This window comes from Lathyrus oleraceus, chromosome 2, assembly GCF_024323335.1.
Source record: "Lathyrus oleraceus cultivar Zhongwan6 chromosome 2, CAAS_Psat_ZW6_1.0, whole genome shotgun sequence".
NCBI classification, from domain to species: domain Eukaryota; kingdom Viridiplantae; phylum Streptophyta; class Magnoliopsida; order Fabales; family Fabaceae; genus Lathyrus; species Lathyrus oleraceus.
The window spans coordinates 421,327,503-421,351,561 of NC_066580.1; the positions used below are offsets into that span (position 1 = coordinate 421,327,503).

Sequence of the window (24,059 nt, forward strand, 5' to 3'; positions counted from 1 at the left end):
ATGATTTTTTGAATTAGGGTGTGACAATTTGTGTCACACCATTGATGTCCAACTTGATGATTTTTGATACCATGCTTCTTGACCTCCAATTGATCTTATTTTTTGCATGAACCTACTTTTGTATGTCTAGTTTACATGTGAATTTTCTTGGAATTATTTGTGGCATTTCCTAATTGTTTGAGATTTTCTCCCCTGTTTAGTCATATGTTGACTTTTTGTGACACTTGTTCCCATTCCATTTGTGAAATTCTCATACTTTATTGGATGGACATGAAATTTCACATGAGATAACTAGACATCCTCATCTTTTCCATGGTTTTAGTCCCATTCATTTATCATACATCATTTCTGATTTATGATTTTTCTAAGTTGATGCATGTTTGGTTGACTTCATTGAGCATGTTCAAAATTGCTTTGACTTTCTGATTTTCATTGACTGCCTTCCACTTGTCCAAATGAGATGAAATTTGACATGCTTACCATGCTGTGGGTTGTGATTGATCATGATTTATTTGGTGATTTTTGGAAATGTTTAAGATTACTTTTGATGCAAGTCTTGCTGTTGACTTCTATGAGCTTCTAAATGCCATGTTTTGACCTAATTTGTTCATGAAATGATGATGATGATTGATATGAATGTGAACCCAATTGGTTGTGTTTCTTAATGGTTTGAACATGATTTTGGATGCTTGCCCTTTACTGTTTTGACTTTTCCATTCCTTTTTGACCCTAGGCTTGTCCTAGTGGTCCTGTTACTCACTTTTGAGCTTGTGTTTTCAGGTTGACCAACAAGTGACCAATGAGACCATTTCTTTTTGATTGAGCTTGCTTAAATATCCTTGTCTAACTTGTTTGTTTTGTAGGTGGCTTGGCTCACATGCCTTGAGCCTTGTGCCTTGCACATCCATTGGCCCCCAATTAACTGTTGATGTCTGTTTCTTTTTGCTTTGTTTTGAAGTTGCATACTAACATCTGCTTGACTATTTCAGGTGCTTTTAGCTGCTTAGTTCCTTGTGAACTTTTTTTTGCTTTGCTTTGCTTGTATAAGCAATTTGCATTGAGGTATATCTCTTTTTCTTCATGTAGTCTGGAAGACCTGGCCTGTTACTTGGCCAGGCAACTGTCTGAAGTCCTCCTTAAGAGGCAATGTTTGTGATTGTTTAATTTTGTCCTTGCATAGAGTCAAAGACCTCCTAAGTGAAGAGGCAATTGGCAGAACCCAAGGGATAAGCAACCTATCCCCTGCTATTCAGTGTGTCATCTGCTTTGCTCACACCACTGTGTTGATGCATTGCAGATACAAACCCAAGATCTTGTACAATTGTACAGTTGAGTCAGTATCAAATGTGTAGAGGGGTTCCCACTTTCTGAACCCACACATTCTTGTCTTGAGCTCTCCCAGGCCAGGGATAAGAGCTGTGGAGTCTTACCTTCACTCACCTTTCATCTGCTTCACCTTAGCCCCTCAATGGCAAGGTTAAGAGCACATTCACCTAGTTCCAGAGGTTTGTTTGTTGAGGTTGATATGACCCCTCGACTAAAACCTAACCCTTGTTTGAGCCACTTGCTTGTGTATAGTGTGTGCTATTTGTGCTTGTAGGATTGTTTGACTTGCTTCCTGTGCAAGTTAGGATTGTTTGACTTGCTTCCTGTGCAAGTTAGGGTTAGTTTAGACTTGCTTCCTGTGCAAGTTAGGTTTTGCTTGGCTTGCTTCCTGTGCAAGTTAAGTGTAGGTGTGGCTTGCTTCCTGTGCAAGTCATGACTAGGATAGGCTGGCTCCCTGTGCCGATTAGCTAGAAACCTTAACTTAGGGATGATTTTGCATGATAACATCTAGGCTCGAGTCGTAGTCTCCCTAGTTGTGTCTCCCTCTGTTATCTGGTTAGGCTAGTCCTTTATCCCTCCGTAGGGGAACTACGTCGCCCTGATCCTCATACCAGATGAGGTACGTAGGCAGGAGATGAGCAGATCTCTCCGGGCGCCTGTGTCTTTGTTTTGTCTTGTTGTGTGCTTGGAAGCTGATGTAAGTCCATCGAGTGGCATTCGGGTTCCAGTGTGGGTTTGTTTGGTTTGGATGCTGATGTAAGTCCAGTGATTGGCAGTCAGGCTCCATGTTTGCCTTTTTGAGTGTGTTTTGGTTCGGATGCTGATGTAAGTCCAGTGATTGGCATTCAGGCTCCACGTTTGCCTTTGCCTGTGTTTGTTTGTATGCGTGTCAGCCGAGCTACGAATGCTCTGATTCTTCTCTCGTCCGAGAAGATACGTATGCATAGGATGCGATATCCTAGCGAGCATGTGTCGTTTCCCCAGTCCGAACTACTTCGACTCTGATGTCTATGCCTGATAGACTAAGTAGGCCCAGGATGCGATATCCTGCCGAGTCAGTTTCAGTCAGTTTCTTGTGTCTCTTTCAGCCAGTGTGTGTGAGTGTTTGAGCAGTGTTTAGCAACCATTTTCCTTCCTTTTGTGCGTGGATCCCGTAGAGTACTACGGATGCGTAGGGGTGCTAATACCTTCCCTTCGCATAACCGACTCCCGAACCCATTCTCTTTGGTCGCGAGACCATGTTCTTTCCTAGGTTTACTTCGAGCGTTTCCTTTCCCTCTTTTGGGATAAATAACGCACGGTGGCGGCTCTGTTGTTCTTCTTTTCCCGCCGGTTTTTCGCGTGATGCGACAAGGTGTAACAGATTACACCATATTGGGTAATCGATTACCACTGAACCAATGACAGAAAACATTGCATTCTTTCATGGAAACTCTTTCTGAAACGTGTTCTTGAAGCATGACATCCTTTCATGTATCATGGTCATTTAGAAAGGTGTCTAAGGATTATATATAACACATTTTTGCAGAATTTGAAGTCAACTCCTTTTCATAAACATTTTCAAACAATATTCTTCTTCATCTTTTCAAATTCTTTCAAGTGTTCTTGATTAAATTTTCTGGTGAAACTTTTTACACATAATTTTCATACACATTCATATAGTTTCCTTCATACCATCATTAGAGCACTTGTTTGTCATAAAGAAGATTAATTACTTTAAAGGAGAATATCAATTAATAGATTTATAGATTATTCCATTTGTCAAAAAATTATAAAAACTCATACTGTTGCTATTTTCCTTGTTGTCCGGGATTGTTTGAAACAAGAGGTTCATTAAAAGGGAGGATTGTTCCCTTTTTGAACTTAGTGAAAAATCCAAGAGGATTGTTCTTGGTGTAATTGTTAGTGTCTATATATAAATACTAGGAAGAGTATTGTAAAAGTCCTAACAATAGTAAAATCTCTTTCATGTTGAAAGGGGACTGGAGTACTCTCGATCTGTAAGGGGAACCAGGATATCTCTCTGTGTTCTTTACTTTCTGCACTTTACCGTTCATTACATAACGAAACCAGAAAAGAAAGAACAAGTTTTCATAAAACCGGAAAAAGTTTTCAAAGAACCTAATTCACCCCCCCCCCCCCTTATGCGCATACTCAAATTACATTTGGCATCAGAGCGGGTTATTGGTAACTTGCTCCTTAGATCCAGAAGATGGCTTTCGCAAGCGCAAACCCGGTTTTCAAAGATGGTGGTAGTAGCAACAAACCCCCTCTATTTTGTGGAGAATATTTTAACTTCTAGAAAATCCGCATGAAAGCAAATTTAGAAGCACAAGGAGATGGTATATGGGAAACCATTGAAAATGGTCCACATAATCCAACTAGTATGGTCAATGGTGTTGGCACTCCGAAGGTTAAAAGTTCATATGATGAAGACGATAAGAAAAGAATACTTAATAAAAATAAAGCTATCAATATTATTCAAAGTTCATTAAGTATGGATGAGTTCTTCCGCATATCTCAATGTAAATCGGCAAAAGAAATATGGGACACTTTGGTGGAGACTCACGAAGGAACCGCTGAAGTTAAAAGATCCATATTAAAGACATTGAGTCAAGAATATAAAATGTTCAGAATACAACCCGAAGAATCCATTGTTGCATTGCAGAAAATATTTGTTCACTTGACGAATCATTTAATTGCTCTCGGAAAGACCTTTACAAATGATGATCTCAACCTTAAAGTGATAAGATCATTGACCAGAGAATGGCAACCAAAAGTAACAGTCATATCGGAGAAGAAAAGTATTTTTACTATGACGTCCGCATCATTATTCGGAAAACTCCAAGAACATGAAGTTGAACTTGGAAGACTTGAAAAACATGAAATTCAAGAGAAGAAATCCAAAGGAATTGCTTTGAAGGTAGACTCAAAGGAAGATAAAGATGATGGTGCACCGGAGGAAGATGAAAATGTCATTCTCCTTGTTAAAAGGCTTAGTAAGTTTTTTGGTAAAAATGACAACTCCTTTTATGCAAAAAGAAATAAACATTTCAGGAAAAGGGAGGCTTCCACATCTACACAAGATGTCACAGGCTATGAATGTGGAAAGCAAGGTCATATAAAGCCGGATTGTCCGAAACTCTCCAAGAAAGGTGGCTTTAAACGCAAGAAGGAATTCAAGAATAAAAAGGCGTATGTTGCATGGGAAGATAATGAGATAAGTTCTTCATCCGGATCGGAAAGTGAAGAATGTGAAAATTTAGCATTAATGGCTTCACATCATTCTGACGATGAAGAAGATGAGGTTAGTAACATTTTTTCTCTTTATGATAGTGATGCATAAGGTGCTATAAATGAACTTCTTAAAGAATGCAAAATTCTGTATAAAACAATATCATCTCAAAAGAAACTAATTTCATCTCTAGAAGAAAAAGTCGTGATAATGGAAAAAGATGTCGATGATGAAAAACAAAAGATGATTAGTGAGAAACAGAATTTTGTATGTAAAAATTGTGAATCACTTTCTTTCCAAGTTGTCCAATTAAAAGGGGTTCTTGAAAGGTATGAGAAAGGACAAATTGGGTTGGAAGGTGTCCTTAGCCAACAAATATATTCCAATGACAAAAGTGTACTTGGTTATTCAAAGTTTTCCAAACGAAGTTTTAGTTAAACTATCTTTGTTAAAGCTAATGACCAACCATCCAAAGAGAAAGTGAACAAGTCAAAAGATGTTAATCACTATCCTAAAAGTTAAAAGTTTTCTAAAAATAAATCTTATGTTCCTAGATATAAAAGCAATTTTAAACCTACTTGTTTTTATTGTGGAATAGTTGATCATACTCTTAATGCATGCTATGTTAGAAACTTCAGCATAGTAAGTGAGCATTACGTGTGGGTAAAGAAATACACCAATTATGAAGGACCCAAAGCAATTTGGGTAACTAACAAAACTTAATTTTCTTTTATAGGTATGCTTGAAAACCACATCAAACCTTTGGTATCTTGATAGTGGTTGTTCCAAGCATATGACAGGAAACATTAACAAACTTTCAAATCTAGCATTAAAGGCCAGGGGTTTTGTCACCTATGGTGATAACAACAAAGGAAGAATTCTTGTCATAGGAAAAGTTGGAGAACCACCTTTAACATCCATTGAAGATGTCCTTTATGTCGAAGGATTAAAGCACAATCTTCTAAGTATTAACCAACTTTGTGACAAAGGCTTCAAAACTAAGTTCACCAAGGATGAATGCTTGATTGAAGATGAAGTCACACATGAGGTAAAACTTAAAGGTACGAGATTTAATAATATATTTATGATTTCCCTTGATGATGTGTCTTTGAAGGTAAAATGTCTTATGGCAAACAATAATGAGCCATGGCTTTGGCATAAAAGATTCGCTCATATTCATATAGAACATTTGAATAAACTAGTAAAGCATGATCTTGTTATTGGATTACCTAAGATAAAGTTTTTCAAAGATAGATTATGTGATGCATGTCAAAAGGGAAAACAAACCAAATTAACTTTCATATCAAAGAATGTGGTGTTCACTTCAAGGCCATTACCATTGTTGCATATGGACTTATTTGGTCCATTAAGAACAAGAAGCTTCGGAGGTAATGTATACACTTTAGTTATTATTGATGATTTCTCTAGATATACTTGGACATTATTTTTAGTACAGAAAAGTGATGCATTCAAGGCGTTCAAGAAGTATGCTAAGAAAATCCAAAAAAGGGAAATCTCTAACTATTGCCTCCAAAAGAAGCGACCATGGTGGAGAATTCCAAAATGCCTCCTTCAAAGAGTTTTGTGAAGAACATGGAATATTTCATAATTTCTTGGCACCAAGGACTCCTCAAAAAAATGGAGTGGTGGAGAGAAAGAATATGTCACTTGTGGAACTTGCAAGAACAATGCTTAGCGACTAAAATCTTCCAAAGTATTTTTGGGCGAATACGGTGAGCATGACATGCTATGTAAGTAATAGAATTATTATTAGACTTATCTTAAAAAAGACCCCTTATGAACTCTTCAAAGGAAGGAAACCAAACATCTCTTACTTTTACATATTTGGATGCAAATGCTTTGTCTTAAACAATGATAAAGACAACCTTGGTAAGTTTGATGAAAATTCCGATGAAGGCATTTTTATTGGCTATTCTCTCTCTAGTAAAGCATATAGAATTTATAATAAACGAACTTTAACTATTGAAGAATATATGCATGTTTCTTTCTATGAAACTAACCCTTCCAAGGAGGATGTTATTTTGTGTGATGATGATGATAATGTAGATGTTCCTCAAGAAGATATTTCTAAAGGCATCAATGATAATCAAATGGAACATCATGAAGAACCAATTCAACTAGAGTCAAATGATAATAATCTACCTAAAGAATGGATAAATCATAGAGATCATCCAATTGATAAAGTCATTGGTGATATTAGTTAAGACGTTGCAACAAGATTAAATCTCAAAGATGCATGCTTAAATATGGCGTTTTTTCACAAATTGAACCTTCCAAAGTTGATGAAGCCTTAGGAGACGACCAACTAATAGCTGTTATGCAAGAAGAGTTAAACCAATTCGAAATAAATCAAGTTTGGGAACTTGTCCCTAGGCCAAGTGGTAAACACATCATAGGTACCAGATGGATGTTTAAGAAAAAGCTTGACGAGAATGGTATAATTGTTCGGAAAAAAACAAGGTTGGTGGACCAAGGATACAATCAAGAGGAAGGCATTAATTTTGAAGAAACATTCGCTCCAGTTGCAAGGTTAGAAGCTATCCGTGTATTACCTACTTATGCTTGTTCATTAAATTTTCAGTTATTCCAAATGGATGTCAAGAGTGCATTCTTGAATGGCTACATCAGTGAAGAAGTTTGTGTCAAACAACTCCCGAGATTTAAAGACTTCAAGAATCCTTCACATGTTTTCAAGTTGAGGAAAGCTCTTTATGGCCTAAAGTAAGCACCAAGAGCATGGTATGATCGTCTCAACAACTTTCTTTGTGAAAAGGGATTTGAAAAAGGTAAAGTTGACAAGACCTTGTTTATTAATAAAATAAAAGGTAACACTTTATTGGTTTAAGTCTATGTTGACGACATCATATTCGGCTCAGCAAATAAAGAAATGTAAGAAGAATTTTCATTGATGATGCAAGGAGAATTCGAGATGTCCATTATGGGTAAGATGAACTATTTTTTTGGACTCCAAATTAAGCAACTAAAGGATGACATCTTCATCAACCAATCAAAGTACTACAAAGAGTTGTTGAAAATATTCGACATGGATAGCTGCAAGGCAATGTCTACTCCAATGGGATCCGGATCTTATGTTGATCAAAATGAATAAGGTGTTTCGATTGATATCACAAAGTATCGAGGTATGATCGGTTCCTTACTTTATTTGACGGAAAGTCGTCCTAATATAATGTTTAATGTGTGTCTTTATGCATGTTTTCAAGCTAATCTAAAGGAACCGCATCTCACTGTTGTTAAAAGGATCATGAAGTATCTCAAAGGAACAACGAATGTCGTCCTATGGTATCCTAGAGGTAGTATTTGCAATTTAGTTGGTTATTCTGACGCTGATTATGTAGGAAGTAAAACTGATAGAAAGAGCACTAGTGATACATGTCACATTCTTGGAAATGCATTAGTATCGTCGGCTTACAAGAAACAAGCATGTGTCGCCCTTAGTACTGCCGAAGCGGAATACATAGCAGCAGGTAGTTGTTATGCTCAAATACTTTGGCTTAAGCAACAACTTCGTGACTACATACTCGATCTTGGGTGCATTCCTCTACGTTGTGACAACACAAGTGCGATAAACCAAACATATTGACATTCAACATCATTTTCTTCATGATCACGTGCTTCAAGGAGATGTCGAAGTCACATTTGTGGATACTCATAATCAACTCGCCGACATTTTCACAAAACTGTTGGCATGAGAACCATTTTACAAAATTCGAAGGGAACTTGGGATTTTAGATGATTGTGACATTTGATTCTTCAAAAATTAATCAATTCAAATACAAAGGTACACTCTCTTATTACCCAATATCTTTTATTTTTAATTGTATGCATGTGTTTTCTTACATGAGTTTAAAGAAAAGTTAACTTTGCGTGTCCTTATAATGTTTATATGACTTGTTTGCTTCACATAAAGTTGCCTAAGGATATGTTAGATCATGCGTAATTGTTGATTTTTTTTAAATTCACTCATGCTGATCCTAGTGAAATCACTGTTTTTTTTTCTTTAAGGTAATAGATTACCATTTTGGGTGTAATCGATTACATCCCTGTTTACGTGATTCTCTTCTATTTCTGTTTATGGTGTAACCAGTTACACCTCCCAGGGTAATCAATTACACCTAATCGTTTCAGATTTTTTTTTGCCTTTATTAAATATGTGACATTTGGATAAGTGCTTATTCATTTACTCAACTTTCATTATTCACTTTCCAATATTCTCTTGCTCTAAACCCCTTCACTCTTCATCTACCTTAAACCTTCAAACTTCTCCTCTCTCACTTATCTCCATAACCTAAACTTAAAATCCATTAAAACTCCATTCCAAACTCCTTCTAAACCCCAATCCGAAAATCTTTCCGAAGAACCCTAACTCTTCCGGCTCCCATGGATCCATCAAGGAAAGATAAGGTAAATTTCCAATTTAAAGAAGGTAGCTCAGAACATCAAGAAGTTGCTCAATATGCACCATCCCTCAAACCCAGGAGACTTACGTTTGATTTCCAGAATCGGTCCCTTATGCCGGTGAAATATGGTAACTTCTCCTCTTTCCCTTCTCATAGTTTTGAATTTCCTGGGCTTTTGAGACGACAAGGAGTATACTCAATGGTTTCCGACTATGGAAATTTTTACCCGGATTTGGTTAAAGATTTTTATGCAAAGTTGGTTATTATTCCTGGTGATAATGATGTCCTAAATTCTAAGGTTAATAATACTGAAATCATCTTGGATTTAGAAGCTTTTGGGAAATGTTTGGGAATTTTGTATAAGGGTCAAGCTTTTCATCATGGGTTAGTCCCGGAATGGGAAGGTTATATTAAGATGGACTATTTCTTTCATATCTGTCGTGTCTCTCAGCAAGTTATTCTTGGTAAAAAGAATCCAGCTTCTTCCCGGTTACTTTTGTTTTCAAAGAATTTGATCGTAAGTCATAGGATGTTTCATTACTTGATTTCTTATGTTTTGATGCCTAAACACTTAAATCACTCTCAAATTGGTGATATGGAATTACAACTTATGTATGCTATAAAAAACAAGATTTAGGTTAATTGGGCATATACCATCATGTACCACATGAAGCATCAACAATCCCTAACTGGTGGATTACCCTATGCTAGACTAATCACCAAAATATTGGAAGGATGTGGTATTGATATGAAAAGGGAACCAAAGAAGAAGATGACAAAATAATGTGAGATCAACGCTTCAACATCGATTAGGAATACCAGTATCATTTTGGACATGGATGGTATGTATAAATACAAGGATGAATCCTCAACCTCTTCAAATGCTCCTCCACCGGCTCCGGAAGGTGGATACTTAAATGAAGTCCTCTATAACAAAATCTACTCAGTTGAGACTACTATGATGCAAAATTATCGTGAGAAAAAATTTGAAATGACTTCTATCAAAAGACTTTTGGAAAACCTTACCAAATCCAAAAACCAGGAGATGAGTGATGAAGATCAAGGAGAAGATTAAGAGGATATGGGAATATCAGAAAGTGACTAAAGTGTTTTAAAAACAATGATTATGTTTTGTTTTGTGTTTCTTTTGTTATGCTGAATTTTTCTCTTTAGAATTATGTTTTAATTATTATGTATTAACAATTTGGTTGTGTATTAAGTTATGTGTGTTTAGTTATTTTTTTGTTATCTGTGTATGTGTTCATATTATTTGCCTTATCATACAACATATATGTGTTATATTGTTTTTGTGTTTCCCATCCGTTTTGCTAATGACAAAGGGGGATAAGATATATTTTTGGTTTTTGTATGTTGTTTGTCTCTCTAACAATGCAGCTAGCAAATCACTTTAAAAATCCCTCAATCTTGGATCAAAAGGGAGTTTTCAATTGTCAGAGAAAGCAAGATTGGATCAAATTTTTAATAAAGAGTTGTCATCATCAAAAAGGGGGAAAATGTGAAGACAGACTTCTCAAAGTGTTTTGATGAAGACATGCTCTACAATCAAATATGCGTTGCAAAAAGAATGCCTCAAGACTCAAGCACAAGCTTCACTTTTAAAAGCATTTCAAAGTCTTGAAGATTGATATTGATTTGATCAAAGTGTTAAGGTATTAAGTTCTTAATCTCACTATGATCAGTCAAGTGCTCTAGGTTTTCATCCATACATATCATGGTTGTTTAGGCTTTTTAAACTTTTTCCTTTGGGCCTTACAATTCACTTTCAATGCATTCTGCCATTATGTTTTTGTGGTAATCTATTACCAATCTTAAGGTAATCGATTACTAGTTATGCGTGCTGCCATGTGTGACAATTTTTACAGCATGTAATCGATTACATCTTTTGGATAATCGATTACACAGTTCATTTTTCAAAAAATTTAAATGTTGTCTCAGGTGTAACTGATTACACCATATTGAGTCATCGATTATCACTGAACCAGTGGCAGAAAACATTGCATTCTTTCATGGAAACTCTTTTCTGAAATGTGTTCTTGAAGCATGACATCCTTTCATGTATCATGACCATTTAGAAAGGTGTCTAAGGATTATATATAACACATTTTTGCAGAATTTGAAGTCACCTCCTTTTCAGAAACATTTTTAAACAATATTCTTCTTCATCTTTTCAAATTCTTTCAAGTGTTCTTGATTAAATTTTCTGGTGAAACTTTTTACACAGAATTTTCATACACATTCATATAGTTTCATCCATATCATCATTAGAGCACTTATTTGTCATAAATAAGATTGATTACTTTAAAGGAGAAAATCAATCAATAGATTGATGGATTATTCCATTTGTCCAGGATTGTTGGAAAAGAGGTTCATTAAAAGGGAGGATTGTTCCCTTTTTGAACTTAGTGAAAAATCCAAGAGGGTTGTTCTTGGGGTGATTGTTAGTGTCTATATAGAAAGACTAACAGGTTGATCTTCTTCTTCAGCATGTGATCAACCCTTTCTATATAGGCACATGATGGACTTCATTGATGAAGAAGAAGAGGAGACTGAGATACAGGTTAATCACATGCTGAATAACGGCATTGAAGATGATGATCAACCACTGGCAATACCTCCTAGTCATGTCTACAATCCGCCTCAACATATGACAAAGATGGATCTGCATGACGATGAAACATTCAACAGTGTTTTCTATAACCCGTATCCACGATCAGAAGGAGAATTAAAGGTGGGAGACATGTTTCGTACCAAAGAAGAATGTGTCTGAGCTATCAAAAATTTCCACATGAACAACTCTGCTGATTTTACAGTGAAACACACTGATTCGAGAAGATATGTCATCGAATGTCGTAATATCCTTTGTAAGTTTCGGTTGGTTGCGTCTTACAAAAATAAAAACGACTCTTGGGAGATCGCTTCAATAAACCCACCTCACAGTTTCATTGTAACTAACGTTGAACAAGATCACCGTAAACTAAGCGCTGCATTGATATGTCAAGACATTTTGTCGTTGGTTAATAAAGACCCATCAGTGAAGGTGAGTATAATTATATCCCATATCAGAACAACATATAATTATACTCTATCTTACAAGAAAGCCTGGACTGCAAGGACAAAGGTTGTTGAACAAGTATTCGGCAACTGGGAGGGTTCATACAATGAATTACCACGGTTTCTATGGGCACTAAAAACATATGTCCCAGGAACTGTGGAAATTATGGAGATATTGCCAGCAATGATGCATGACGGAACCTGTGTTACATGTAATAGAATATTTCACCGTCTCTTTTGGGCATTTGACCCATGCATCAAAGGTTTCGCATTCTGCAAACCTATTATTCAAATTGATGACACTTAGTTATACGACAAATACAAGGGTACTTTGCTTATGGCAGTTGCATAAGACGACAACAACAATGTCTTTCCCATTGCCTTTGCTCTGGTTGAAGGTGAAACGGCTGGTGGGTGGGGTTTCTTTCTTCGACATCTCAGAATGCATGTGGCTCCATAAGCCAATCTCTGTTTGATTTCTGATAGACATGCTTCCATTGAGAGTGCCTACAACAACCATGACAACGGATGGCATGATCCTCCTTCTACCCATGTCTATTGCATTAGACATATTGCACAAGACTTCATGCGTGCAATAAAAGATACGAATCTTCGCAAGAAGGTGATGAATGTTGGGTATGCTCTAACTCAGCCGTCATTTCAATATTATCGTGATGAAATTAGACTGTCTAATGAAGACGCAGGGAGATGGCTAAATAACATACCAGTAGAGCAGTGGACAAGGGCATTTGACAGAGGTTGTCGATGGGGTCGCATGACAACAAACCTTGTGGAATGAATGAACGGGGTATTCAAAGAAATTAGAAATCTGCCAATAACCGCCTTGGTAAGATCGACCTATTATAGGTTGGCTTCTACGTTCATAACCAGAGGTGAAAGATGGAGTGTGGTGTTAATGTCCGGGCAAGTATTCAGTGAGTGTTGCATGAAAGTCATGAAAGAGGAGAGCATCAAACCTAGCACACATGTTGCAACAGTCTTTGACCGTCATAGGAAAAATTTCAACGTCCAGGAAACAATGGACCACAACAAGGGGAGACCAAATTTAGCCTATTGATCAGTCACCATTTACAGTAAGTTTTCATTACTGATCCGACGCAAAACAGAGACATTTGACACACTGTGCATGTATTTAAGGTACAATTCGAGTAGTTTTACTTCCGTTATGTCATTTACGCATTTTTAATCTTTATTATGTTTTATTTTGTTTATTTTGATTTTATGCGTGGAATAGCTGTGTTTTTGTCAGACAGATCCAGGTAGAAGAACCGGAGAACTCAGAACACGGTAGTGCGAGAGTCCGGTATGAAAAAGAGCAGAAAATCCCAGTACAAGAGGCCTGACACGGCCACCCGTGTCAGCTGACACGGGCCGTGTCAGGCAGAACTTCACCTCGTGTTGGGCATGCCAGGGGCGTGTCAGGATAGCTAGTAGGTTGACACGGGCCGTGTCAGCCCAAGCCCAATATTTCCAATTTTTCTGGGCTTTTCATCCTTCGGGCTTTGTGGAGACATCTTTGGACCTGTCCAACTGTTGCTGGGAACTTTCACTATAAAAAGAGTTCTTCTACCAAAGGAAAGATCATCCTGGAGTACAGCAAACCACAATATTGTGCCGCAATCAAGTATTACAAAGATCAAGGCATTTGGAGAGCTGGAGAGATTCATGAGCGGGAGCGATTGAAGATCAAAGTCATCCAATTACTTGTAATGTGTAATTTTTATATTGCATTGGTTTTAAACAATATGAGTAGCTAAACCCCCCAATGCTAGGGGGTGTCCCTGATTTAGAATTGTAATGAATTTAAGTTTACATTTGCATTTATAATATTTTATTTACGGTAACCTTTTGATGTGTTTATTGCTTTCTCTTTCGGACCAATCGAGATTGATCTATGGTTATCACCTAGGCTGGACCGCCAGTGATAAGGTTTTCATCAGGTTACTCTGCAGTAGATATCACCTAGGACTAGGGATACCCTGTATGAACCAGAGCATTCTTGATATTATACAACTTAACTTCACACTCATTGGCTATGGACATAGGAATAAGGGTAGATTGATTAAAGGTTTTCTCACCAAGGACTTGGGAGAAAATACCCTTGAGAACTGGTAGTAATTGATATTTGTTGATGCAATAGTAACTCAGAGTAATTACAAGGATAAATCATACACCTTCCCTGGCATTGTTCCCTTTTCTCCATAAACCCTTATTTTCTTATTGCTTTATTATTTTCTTTTTTACACTCAACAAACCAAATTAATACTTTTTGTTTAATTGAATGATAATTTAAACTCAATACTACATGCAGTCCTTGAGATCGACATTCGGGGATTTTTCCCCACTATTACTATAACAGGCAAAATAGTACACTTGTTATTTTCCCGATCAAGTTTTTGGCGCCGTTGTCGGGGACTGCCAAAAATATAGAGTTTAAATTTTATTTCAATTAAAATTTTGTTGCTCTGCAATAAAATTATATTTCTGTCATTTATATTTTACTAACCAGTGTATGCGAGGAAAACCCTCAGCTGAAATTCTTTTTGACGCAAAGATCGAGAGAACCCTTCACAAAAGACGCAGAGAACAAAGAGTGGATTCTACAGAAGAAAGTACCTCGGATCAACCAGAAGTCAAGGAACCAATGGCTGAAGTTCCTCCAGTCCCACCTCTTCCACCTCCGGAGAGACTCCTAGGTGATTATGGAGGTGCAAACGCACCGGGTGGTCGACTGACCATAGTTAACCAACCGGTGAATGTGACAAATTTTCAACTGCATCCTAGCACGATCAATCAATTGGAAAGAAAACCTTTCACCGGAAAGGTTAATGAAGATGCTAACAAACACATGCAGAGATTTCTGACCATGAGCACCACCTTGAAAATTGATGGTCACACTGATGAAGCAAAAAAATTAAGAATGTTCCCGTTCACTTTAGCTGAAGACGTGGAAGAATGGTTATATTCTCTCCCTGTCGGTAGTATCACTTCCTGGGAGGAGATGGAACCTGCATTCTTAAATGAGTATTTTCCAGCATCAGTATTCCTGAGAAAAAGGTATGAAATTCTGAATTTCAAACAGAAGGATGGTGAATCATTGGGAGACACTTACAAAAGATTCAAAAGGATCTTAGTTGCGTGTCCCACTCATAATATGGATCAGACAGAACAAATGCAGATGTTCGTTAATGGGTTAAAAATAAAGACAAAGCAGTTGATTGATACAGCAGCCGGTGGCTCAACAAATTTCTCAACAGCCACTGGTATCAAGAGGATTATTAAAGCAATAGCTGCGAATGAGCATCTAGAGCTATATGACAGGTGTACCAGTAAACCAGATGGGGTGATTGATCTAAAATTGGAGACAAATAAAATCCATCTGGAAGACACTGTTGTTGCCGAAATAGACAAAAAGCTGAAAGCTATGAATATAGGTATCCAACAGATAGCACAAGTTCAACCAGTTCAGGAGAGCACTTGTAAAATCTGTAATGGACCTCACCACACTGTCTATTGCTTTGCAAATCCCCAACAAATTGAAGAGATCAAATTCTTGAAGCAGAATAATCCCTACTCTAACACTTATAACCCAGGTTGGAAGAATCATCCAAACTTCTCCTGGAAAAATCAGAGAGGGAATGTTCCGCAACAAGGTACAGGGCAATATCAGACTTAGTATCAGCAACAACAACAACAGGCACCTAAAAAGGCTGATTGGGAGATTGCCATTGAAAAGTTGGCAGCCCACAGTATACAGTTCCAAGAAGAGACAAAGACCAATCAGAAAAACACCACAACCTCCATCAAAAATCTCGAAGTTCATATGGGACAGATAGCACAACAGTTAGCATCCAACTCTCAAGCCCCTGGAACCCTACCTAGTGGTACGATAACAAATCCGCGGGAACATAACACTGTTAACGCTGTCACAACCCGAAGTGGAAAGTCAACCGAGGTTAATGATATCGAAAAAGATGGATTAATAGAGGTGGATTTAGAAATCAAGGAAACAAAAGTCCAAGATGAAGAAGCAATACCACCTCCTGTCCAGGATAAGGAAAAGGTTCCTAAACTCATAATCAAACTTCCTTACCCTCCACGACAGAAGAAGAAGAATCAACATGAGAAGAATTTCGAGAAATTTCTGGAAATGTTCAAGAAACTCGAAATCAATATCCCTTTTTCGGAAGCATTGGAACAAATGCCAATATATGCCAAGTTCATGAAAGACATAATTTCCAAGAAGCGTTCCACTGATACTGAACCGATTATCCTGACTGAAACATGCAGTGCCGTTCTCCAAGGCATGAAAATACCAGTGAAAAAGAAAGACAGGGGATCAGTTACTATTTCTTGCACTATTGGTGATCGAAAATTCAAGAAGGCTCTGATTGACTTAGGAGCAAGTGTAAGTTTGATGCCACTATCCATCTATAAGAAGCTAGGCATCGGTTCTGTTCAAGACACTTGAATGACCCTTCAGTTTACGGATCGCTCAGTTCGGCGACCCTATGGTATTGTGGAAGATGTTCTTGTGAAAATTGACAAGTTTGTCTTTCCAGTCGACTTCGTCATTTTAGAGATGCCGGAGGATGAAGAGATCCCTCTCATATTGGGAAGACCCTTTTTGGAAACAGGACGATGTATGATAGATATTGAGGAAGGAACTATGACCCTCAAGGTATATGATGAAGAGTTAAAGATAGATGTGAGGAATACCATGCAATACAAAGATGATGTCGGCACAAGCAACACTATAGAAATAATCGACCAAGTAATTGCTCAAGAAAATGACCAGCATAGACCCCGGTCACCTCTAAACCGGGTCTTAAGCTTGTCCATTTTTGAAAGTAATAAAGATGAAGAAGAATCTGAGGTGCTTGCTCTTATGGAAAAACAACCTGAATGGATTAGATCTAGACCACACCGATGGGAAGATCTAAGCCCACCACCATCCGATGTCACTGAAGAACCCAAAAAAGGGGTGAATCTGAAGTATGTATTTCTAGACACTGAAGAAAAATGTCCAGCCATCATTAATGCTAGTCTACAGAGCGTCCAAGAGGCAGAACTCATTCTTGTGCTAAAAAAAATACAAGGGTGCAATCAGATGGGCAATTGAAGACTTAAAAGGTATAAGCCTTAATGTTTGCATGCACAAGATCTTAATGGAGGATGACCACAAACCCGTAGTGCAACCGCAACTAAGACTTAACCCAGCCATGAAAGAAGTAGTGCGCAAAAAGGTTGTAAAACTCTTGGATGCAGGTCTAATCTACCCTATCTCCGATAGTTCTTGGGTAAGTCCAGTCCACGTGGTACCCAAAAAAGGGGACACAACGGTAATAAAGAATGAAAAGAATGAGTTGATTCCAACCCGCACTGTTACAGGTTGGAGAGTGTGCATCGATTACAGAAGGCTAAATTTGGCAACAAGGAAGGATCACTTCCCGTTACCATTCATTGATCAAATGCTAGAAAGGTTAGCAGGACACAAGTACTATTGTTTCTTAGACGGTTATTCAGGGTATAACCAGATTGCAGTTGCTCCGGAAGACCAAGAGAAGACTGCATTCACGTGCCCCTATGGTATTTTTGCTTATAGAAGAATGCCATTTGGCTTGTGCAACGCACCGGCCACATTTCAAAGGTGTATGACTTCTATTTTTGCTGACATGCTCGAAAAGCATATGGAAGTATTTATGGATGACTTCTCGGTGTTCAGTTCTTCATTTGATAACTGTTTGACCAACTTATCACTTGTTTTAGAAAGATGCCAGCAAACAAATTTGATCCTGAATTGGGAAAAATGTCACTTCATGGTCCGGGAAGGAATCGTATTGGGACACAAGATCTCCAACAAGGGTATCAAAGTGGATATAGCAAAAGTGGAGGTAATAGCAAACTTACCACCACCAGTAAATGAAAAAGGCATCCGAAGCTTCTTAGGACATGCGGGTTTCTACCGCAGGTTCATAAAAGATTTCTCCAAGATTGCCAAACCATTGACTAGTCTGCTGGTAAAAGATACCCCGTTCTTATTTGACAAAGACTGCAGGAAAGCCTTCGAGACCTTAAAAAAAGAACTGGTGTCAGCACCTATAGTTATTTCCCCAGATTGGTCTCTTCCTTTTGAGATAATGTGTGATGCAAGTAATAACGCAGTGGGGGCGGTACTAGGGCAACACAAGGAGAAGCTCTTGCATGTGATCTACTATGCAAGCCATGTACTCAACCCTGCTCAGATGAACTATGCTACCACAGAAAAAGAACTCCTGGCGGTGGTATACGCCTTTGGCAAATTCAGATCCTATCTGCTGGGATCAAAGGTAATTGTTTATACTGACCATGCTGCTTTGAAATATCTTTTTGCAAAATAGGAATCCAAGCCGAGACTGCTGCGATGGATCCTCCTCTTACAAGAAATCGATTTGGAAATCAGAGATAAAAAGGGTAGTGAAAACACTGTTGCTGATCACTTGTCTCGGATGACTCCGATTCAAGAAACTGAAGAATCACACCCCATCAGAGATGAGTTCACGGACAAACGCATTCTAGCCGTTACGCATATCCCATGGTTCGCCGATTACGCGAACTTTGTGGTAGGTGGACTGATACCTGATGACTTTGACTCTAACAGACGAAAAAAGTTTTTGCATGATTGCAGGTTCTATGTATGGGACGATCTATTCCTTTACAAAAAGGGATTAGATGGTCTAGTCAGAAGATGTGTTCTAGAGGAAGAGTAGAAGGACATTTTAAAAGCATGTCATAACTCCGAACCGCAGCCAAAGTCCTCCAATCTGGATTGTACTGGCCCACATTGTTCAAAGATGCCCAAGTAGTGGTAAAAGAATGCGACCGATGTCAAAGAACAGGAAACATATCTAAAAGAAATCAGATGCCTCAGAATGCCATGTTAGAGGTCGAACTGTTCGATGTATAGGGGATAGATTTTATGGGACCCTTCCCACCGTCCTTCGGAAAACAGTACATTCTAGTTGTTGTGGACTATGTGTCAAAATGGGTGGAAGCAGTTGCACTGCCCACGAATGATGCAAAGGAGGTGATCAACTTCCTCAAGAATTGTATCTTCGCACGGTTCGGGGTACCAAGAGCACTTATTAGTGATGATGGTACCCACTTCCTAAACAAATTGATGGAAAACCTACTGCGAAAATACAATGTAAAGCATAGAATAGCCACTCCATACCACGCTCAGACCAGTGGACAGGTTGAGGTATCCAATCGGCAGATCAAGCAAATCCTAGAAAAAACTATCAGTGCCTCTAGAAAGGATTGGTCAAACAAACTCGATGACGCACTCTGGGCATACTGAACAACGTTCAAAACACCAATAGGTATGTCCCCTTATCAGTTAGTCTATGGTAAAGCTTGTCACCTGCCACTAGAACTAGAGCATAGGGCATTCTGGGCCACCAAATTCCTCAACTATGATCTGGCCAAAGCAAGAAAGTCTAGGATCCTCCAATTACAAGAGCTAGAAGAGTTCAGGAATCGAGCGTATGAGAATGCCAAGATCTACAAAGAACAAACCAAAACCTGGCATGACAAGCGCATTCAGAAGAAAGACCTTCAGGAAGGACAACTGGTATTATTATTCAACTCAAGGTTGAAACTCTTCCCAGGGAAACTGAGGTCCCGATGTTCGGGGCCCTTTGAGATACAAAAGGTATTTCCCCATGGAGCCGTTGAACTAAGAAATCCATCGAACGGAGACACGTTCAAGGTAAATGGGCATAGAGTGAAACCTTACATACAAGACCAGGAGAATGGTCCTATAGAAAAAGTTCGTCTCACCTAACCAAACGAAGAACCGTTGAGCCATGCGACGTTAAACGAAGCGCTTCGTGGGAGGAAACCCACGCTTTTTATTTCTAAGCATTTTTTGTGTGTCTATAGGTATACAAGAGTCCCACAGGAAGGAGCCAGCGGAACCAGCGGTTAACCTGACAAGGAAACCTAAAAACGACCAAAAGGACAGCCTGACATGGCCACCCGTGTCAGCTGACACGGGCCGTGTCAGAAGAGGAAAATTTGGAAAGGATATTTGGAAAAAATAGTGGCCTGACACGGGCCGTGTCAGGACCACTGTAAGAAAACTGATTTTGAGGATGAAAAACAGTGGCCTGACATGGCCCGTGTCAGGACCACTGTAACAAAAGGTTGGAATACGGTAAAAACAGTAGCCTGACACGGCCACCCGTGTCAGTTGACACGGTCGTGTCAGGCGTGCGAAAATTTTGATTTTTTTTTGAAAATTTCAAATTTTAGTGGGCCCCACCCACTTAAACCATTCTTAACCACTCTTGTTCCTTAATCCCTCATCATTATCAGATTTTTCACCACTTTTCCATACTCTCTCTCTCATACTTTTCATCTTCTTCTCCCACTCTCTCACAAACTCCATTAACACTCACTCACCTCACCACACAAAACCTCACATGCAACCAAGCTCCACTCACCTATAGCCCAAACACCCTTCACAAATATTTCTCACCTCGCCGTCTCAGTCGCAACCACGGTTTTAGATTTTTCTAACTCGAAAGTTCGGAATTTTACTATTTTTGCAGGTCCAAAATGTTCTCGAACAGAATCCTTACTGGAAAGCAACAACGTGCAGAGATGGAAAAGTCCTGGAAGCGCCCGAGCCGGAATCCTAATCCCCACAATATTGTGTTTGACAACCCGGAGCAAGAGAGACGTTACCAAATTCACCGGAAACGCAAGCTCACGCCGACCCGGTATATGTGTGAAAAGACTCTGACTGATCTAGGATTGAAAATTGAGGTAGACCGCATGTTCCACGTCTTGGGCATGCTTGAGTTTATGAGTTTGGAGGCGCCGACCTACGAGCGCATTACTCTCGAATTTCTCAGCACCTTGGAGTTTCAGCTCGAAAAACGGTGGGTTAACACAACCAGGTATTATTTCAGTACTCTACGCTTCCGATTGTTTAACAATTACCATGAACTGTCTGTTGAGGAGTTAGCTGCTATACTCCGCTTCCCGCTGAACGGACCCGGAGCGGTCCCAGACGGGTTTTCTCCTAAGGATTTCTGGATCGCCATAACTAGGAGGATGGATTACTCCTCCAAAGGTGCAAAAGCATCGGGCATCCAGAATCCCTATTTCAGGTACACCCAAAAAGGTCTAGCCTACACATTATTTGGTAAAGGCGACAACACCGGAGTAGCTACTCAGAGAGAGCTATTCTTCATGTACTCGATGGCTCAAAACAAGACCATTAATGTAGCTGCCTTTGCAGTAGACTACCTGGGGAGAGTCGGCCGAGCAAACTCCGGCGGCATTTCCGTGGGAGGTATGATCACCCAGATTGCATTGCATTTCGGGTATCAGGCTGTTTTACTCGAGGACACGCCAATCGCAGGTAATACTAAAATTGACATGTATGCTCTGATTGACCAAGGTATGATTGCGGTTGCCCCTACCCATTATTATGTCCTCATTCATAAACGGTTTATCATCGCTCTGCCGGATCCGGACAGAGTAGCTATCACTGATTATGCGAATTGGCTATATGTGAGCGCCGATCCCGATGCGGATGAGGGCCACGACACTGACCATTTTTATGCAGGTGACCAATTTGTAGATGACCAGGAAGAAGGACGAGAAGAAGAATATCCTCAAGCACCGCCTGAGCAGTTTGTTCCACAACCTCAGGAACCCACCCAACAGGCGGAAGGTTCCTCATCTTGGTCAACTAACCAATGGGGCTGGATACAGACCGAAATAGGTGACTTGAGGGCTGAACAGCAAAGGCAAGGCATCGAGCAAGCCCGTCAGGGAGCGATGTTGGATGACATGAGCAGCATGATGCGACAGTTGATGTTGCATTTCCCGCAACCGCCTCCTCAGTAGGACTCTGTAAGTTCCCTCCTCCGCGCTTGTTCGCAAACATTGTGGACAATGTTGAGTTCAAGTGTGGGGGAGATTTTATGTCTTTCATTTGCAATTTGTTTGTGTTATTTTTACTTTTGTATTGAATTTGTCTGTTGAATGTACATTATGCTGCAAGTGTGTGTGTCAAGTCTGTGTTGATAGGTTGGAAAAGTAATGATCACAAGTGAGAAGTGGATGAAAGATCACACCACTCACCATGGCTTGTTGTGAAGGATCTCCCCAGAAAGTGACACTGCTGAAAGTAAAGATCGGACGTAACGTACACAACTTTATCGACACAAGTATCCTGCACACTGCGAAAGTAAGAAAGCAATTGCACCAAATTAAGAAGCACTGTGGATCCTGTCAAAGCTGAACCAAACCAAGTGAGTCGGAAAAGGCCAAACACATTAATCATCATGAGCGTCATTCAGGTTTGTCTTTATCACTCTTAATTTGTGTAGACTCTCTGGGACTGTCACTGCATGATCCACACACTAAGGCATGTTGTTTGTAATTAACCCCGAGCCTTTCTAGCCATCCCGCATTATTATATCCTTCGTTAACCCCATTTGAGCCTATATCCATTTGTTTTTGTTTAAAACACCATGAATGTAACCATTTGCCAAAAACACTTCCTCACCCTGCTCAGAGTCATGAGAACACATTCCAATTGTGTTGAAAAGCTAAGTTTGGGGTAAAAAACCCCAAAAGCTATCAAAGCCCTAGAAGATGCAAAAACAATAGAAAAAGAAAAAGTGATGAATCGAGTAAAAGAAAGAAAAATAAAAATCAAGTACTCGATGATTCAAAAGAAAGAAGCACGGAAAAGGGTAATCGGTAAAAATTCAAGAAATAAGAAAAGAAAACCGAGGAAATAAAAGAAGCCAACACAGGATGTAACATCGACTCTGAGCCAAAAGCCCCTTGTTGTCCTTTTTTTTTGTGAATCCATACCCTAACCCAAGCCAAGCTACAACCTTAAAGACCTCAAAAGTGTGTGTGTTATGTGTAGGTGATGAGAAAAGAGAGACTATTCAAACTTGTGAGTGATATTGCATACTTTGAATTATGAGTGTAAACAATTAACCCCGAGAGAATTGGTGAGAATGTGAAATAAGCTGACAGGTGAAACGGTGCTTTAAAGTGGAAGTGTGAATGATGACTTATGAAGATGGGTAGGACTTGTGGAAGAAAAGGGGAAGACGTTTGCGAATGATCTCAGCAGTGGTGGAAAGCATAAAGTATTCTAGGGAGTGATACCGAAACATTACTTGGGACAAGCAATGAGCTAAGTTTGGGGTTGTGATCAGTCACCATTTATAGTAAGTTTTCATTACTGATCCGACGCAAAATAGAGACATTTGACACACTGTGCACGCATTTAAGGTACAATTCGAGTAGTTTTACTTCCGTTATGTCATTTACGCATTTTAAATCTTTATTATGTTTTATTTTGTTTATTTTGATTTTATGCGTGGAATAGCTGTGTTTTTGTCAGACAGATCCAGGTAGAAGAACCGGAGAACTCAAAACACGATAGTGCGAGAGTCCGGTATGAAAAAGAGCAGAAAATCCCAGTACAGGAGGCCTGACACGGCCACCCGTGTCAGCTGACACGGGCCGTGTCAGGGAAAGGGAGACAGAGGAAGAAAACAGTAGCCTGACACGGCCACCCGTGTCAGCTGACACAGGCCGTGTCAGGCAGAACTTCACCCCGTGTTGGGCATGCCAGGGGCGTGTCAGGATAACTAGTAGGCTGACACGGACACCTGTGTCAGCTGACACGGCCACCTGTGTCAGCTGACACGGCCACCCGTGTCAGCTGACACGGGCCGTGTCAGCCCAAGCCCAATATTTCCAATTTTTTCGGGCTTTTCATCCTTCGGGCTTTGTGGAGACATATTTGGACCTGTCCAACTGCTGCTGGGAACTTTCACTATAAAAAGAGTTCTTCTACCAAAGGAAAGATCATCCTGGAGTACAGCAAACCACAGTATTGTGAAGCAATCAAGTATTACAGAGATCAAAGCATTTGGAGA

General features: G+C 39.3%; 1 protein-coding gene across 1 annotated transcript; it reads left to right on the forward strand.

The window, feature by feature from the left end:
- Positions 1-15,916: 15,916 nt before the first annotated feature.
- LOC127123520 (uncharacterized) lies at positions 15,917-16,564 on the forward strand. The gene has a single exon (XM_051053731.1). The coding sequence runs from the start codon at positions 15,917-15,919 to the stop codon at positions 16,562-16,564; it is 648 nt and encodes a 215-aa protein (XP_050909688.1).
- Positions 16,565-24,059: the final 7,495 nt, after the last annotated feature.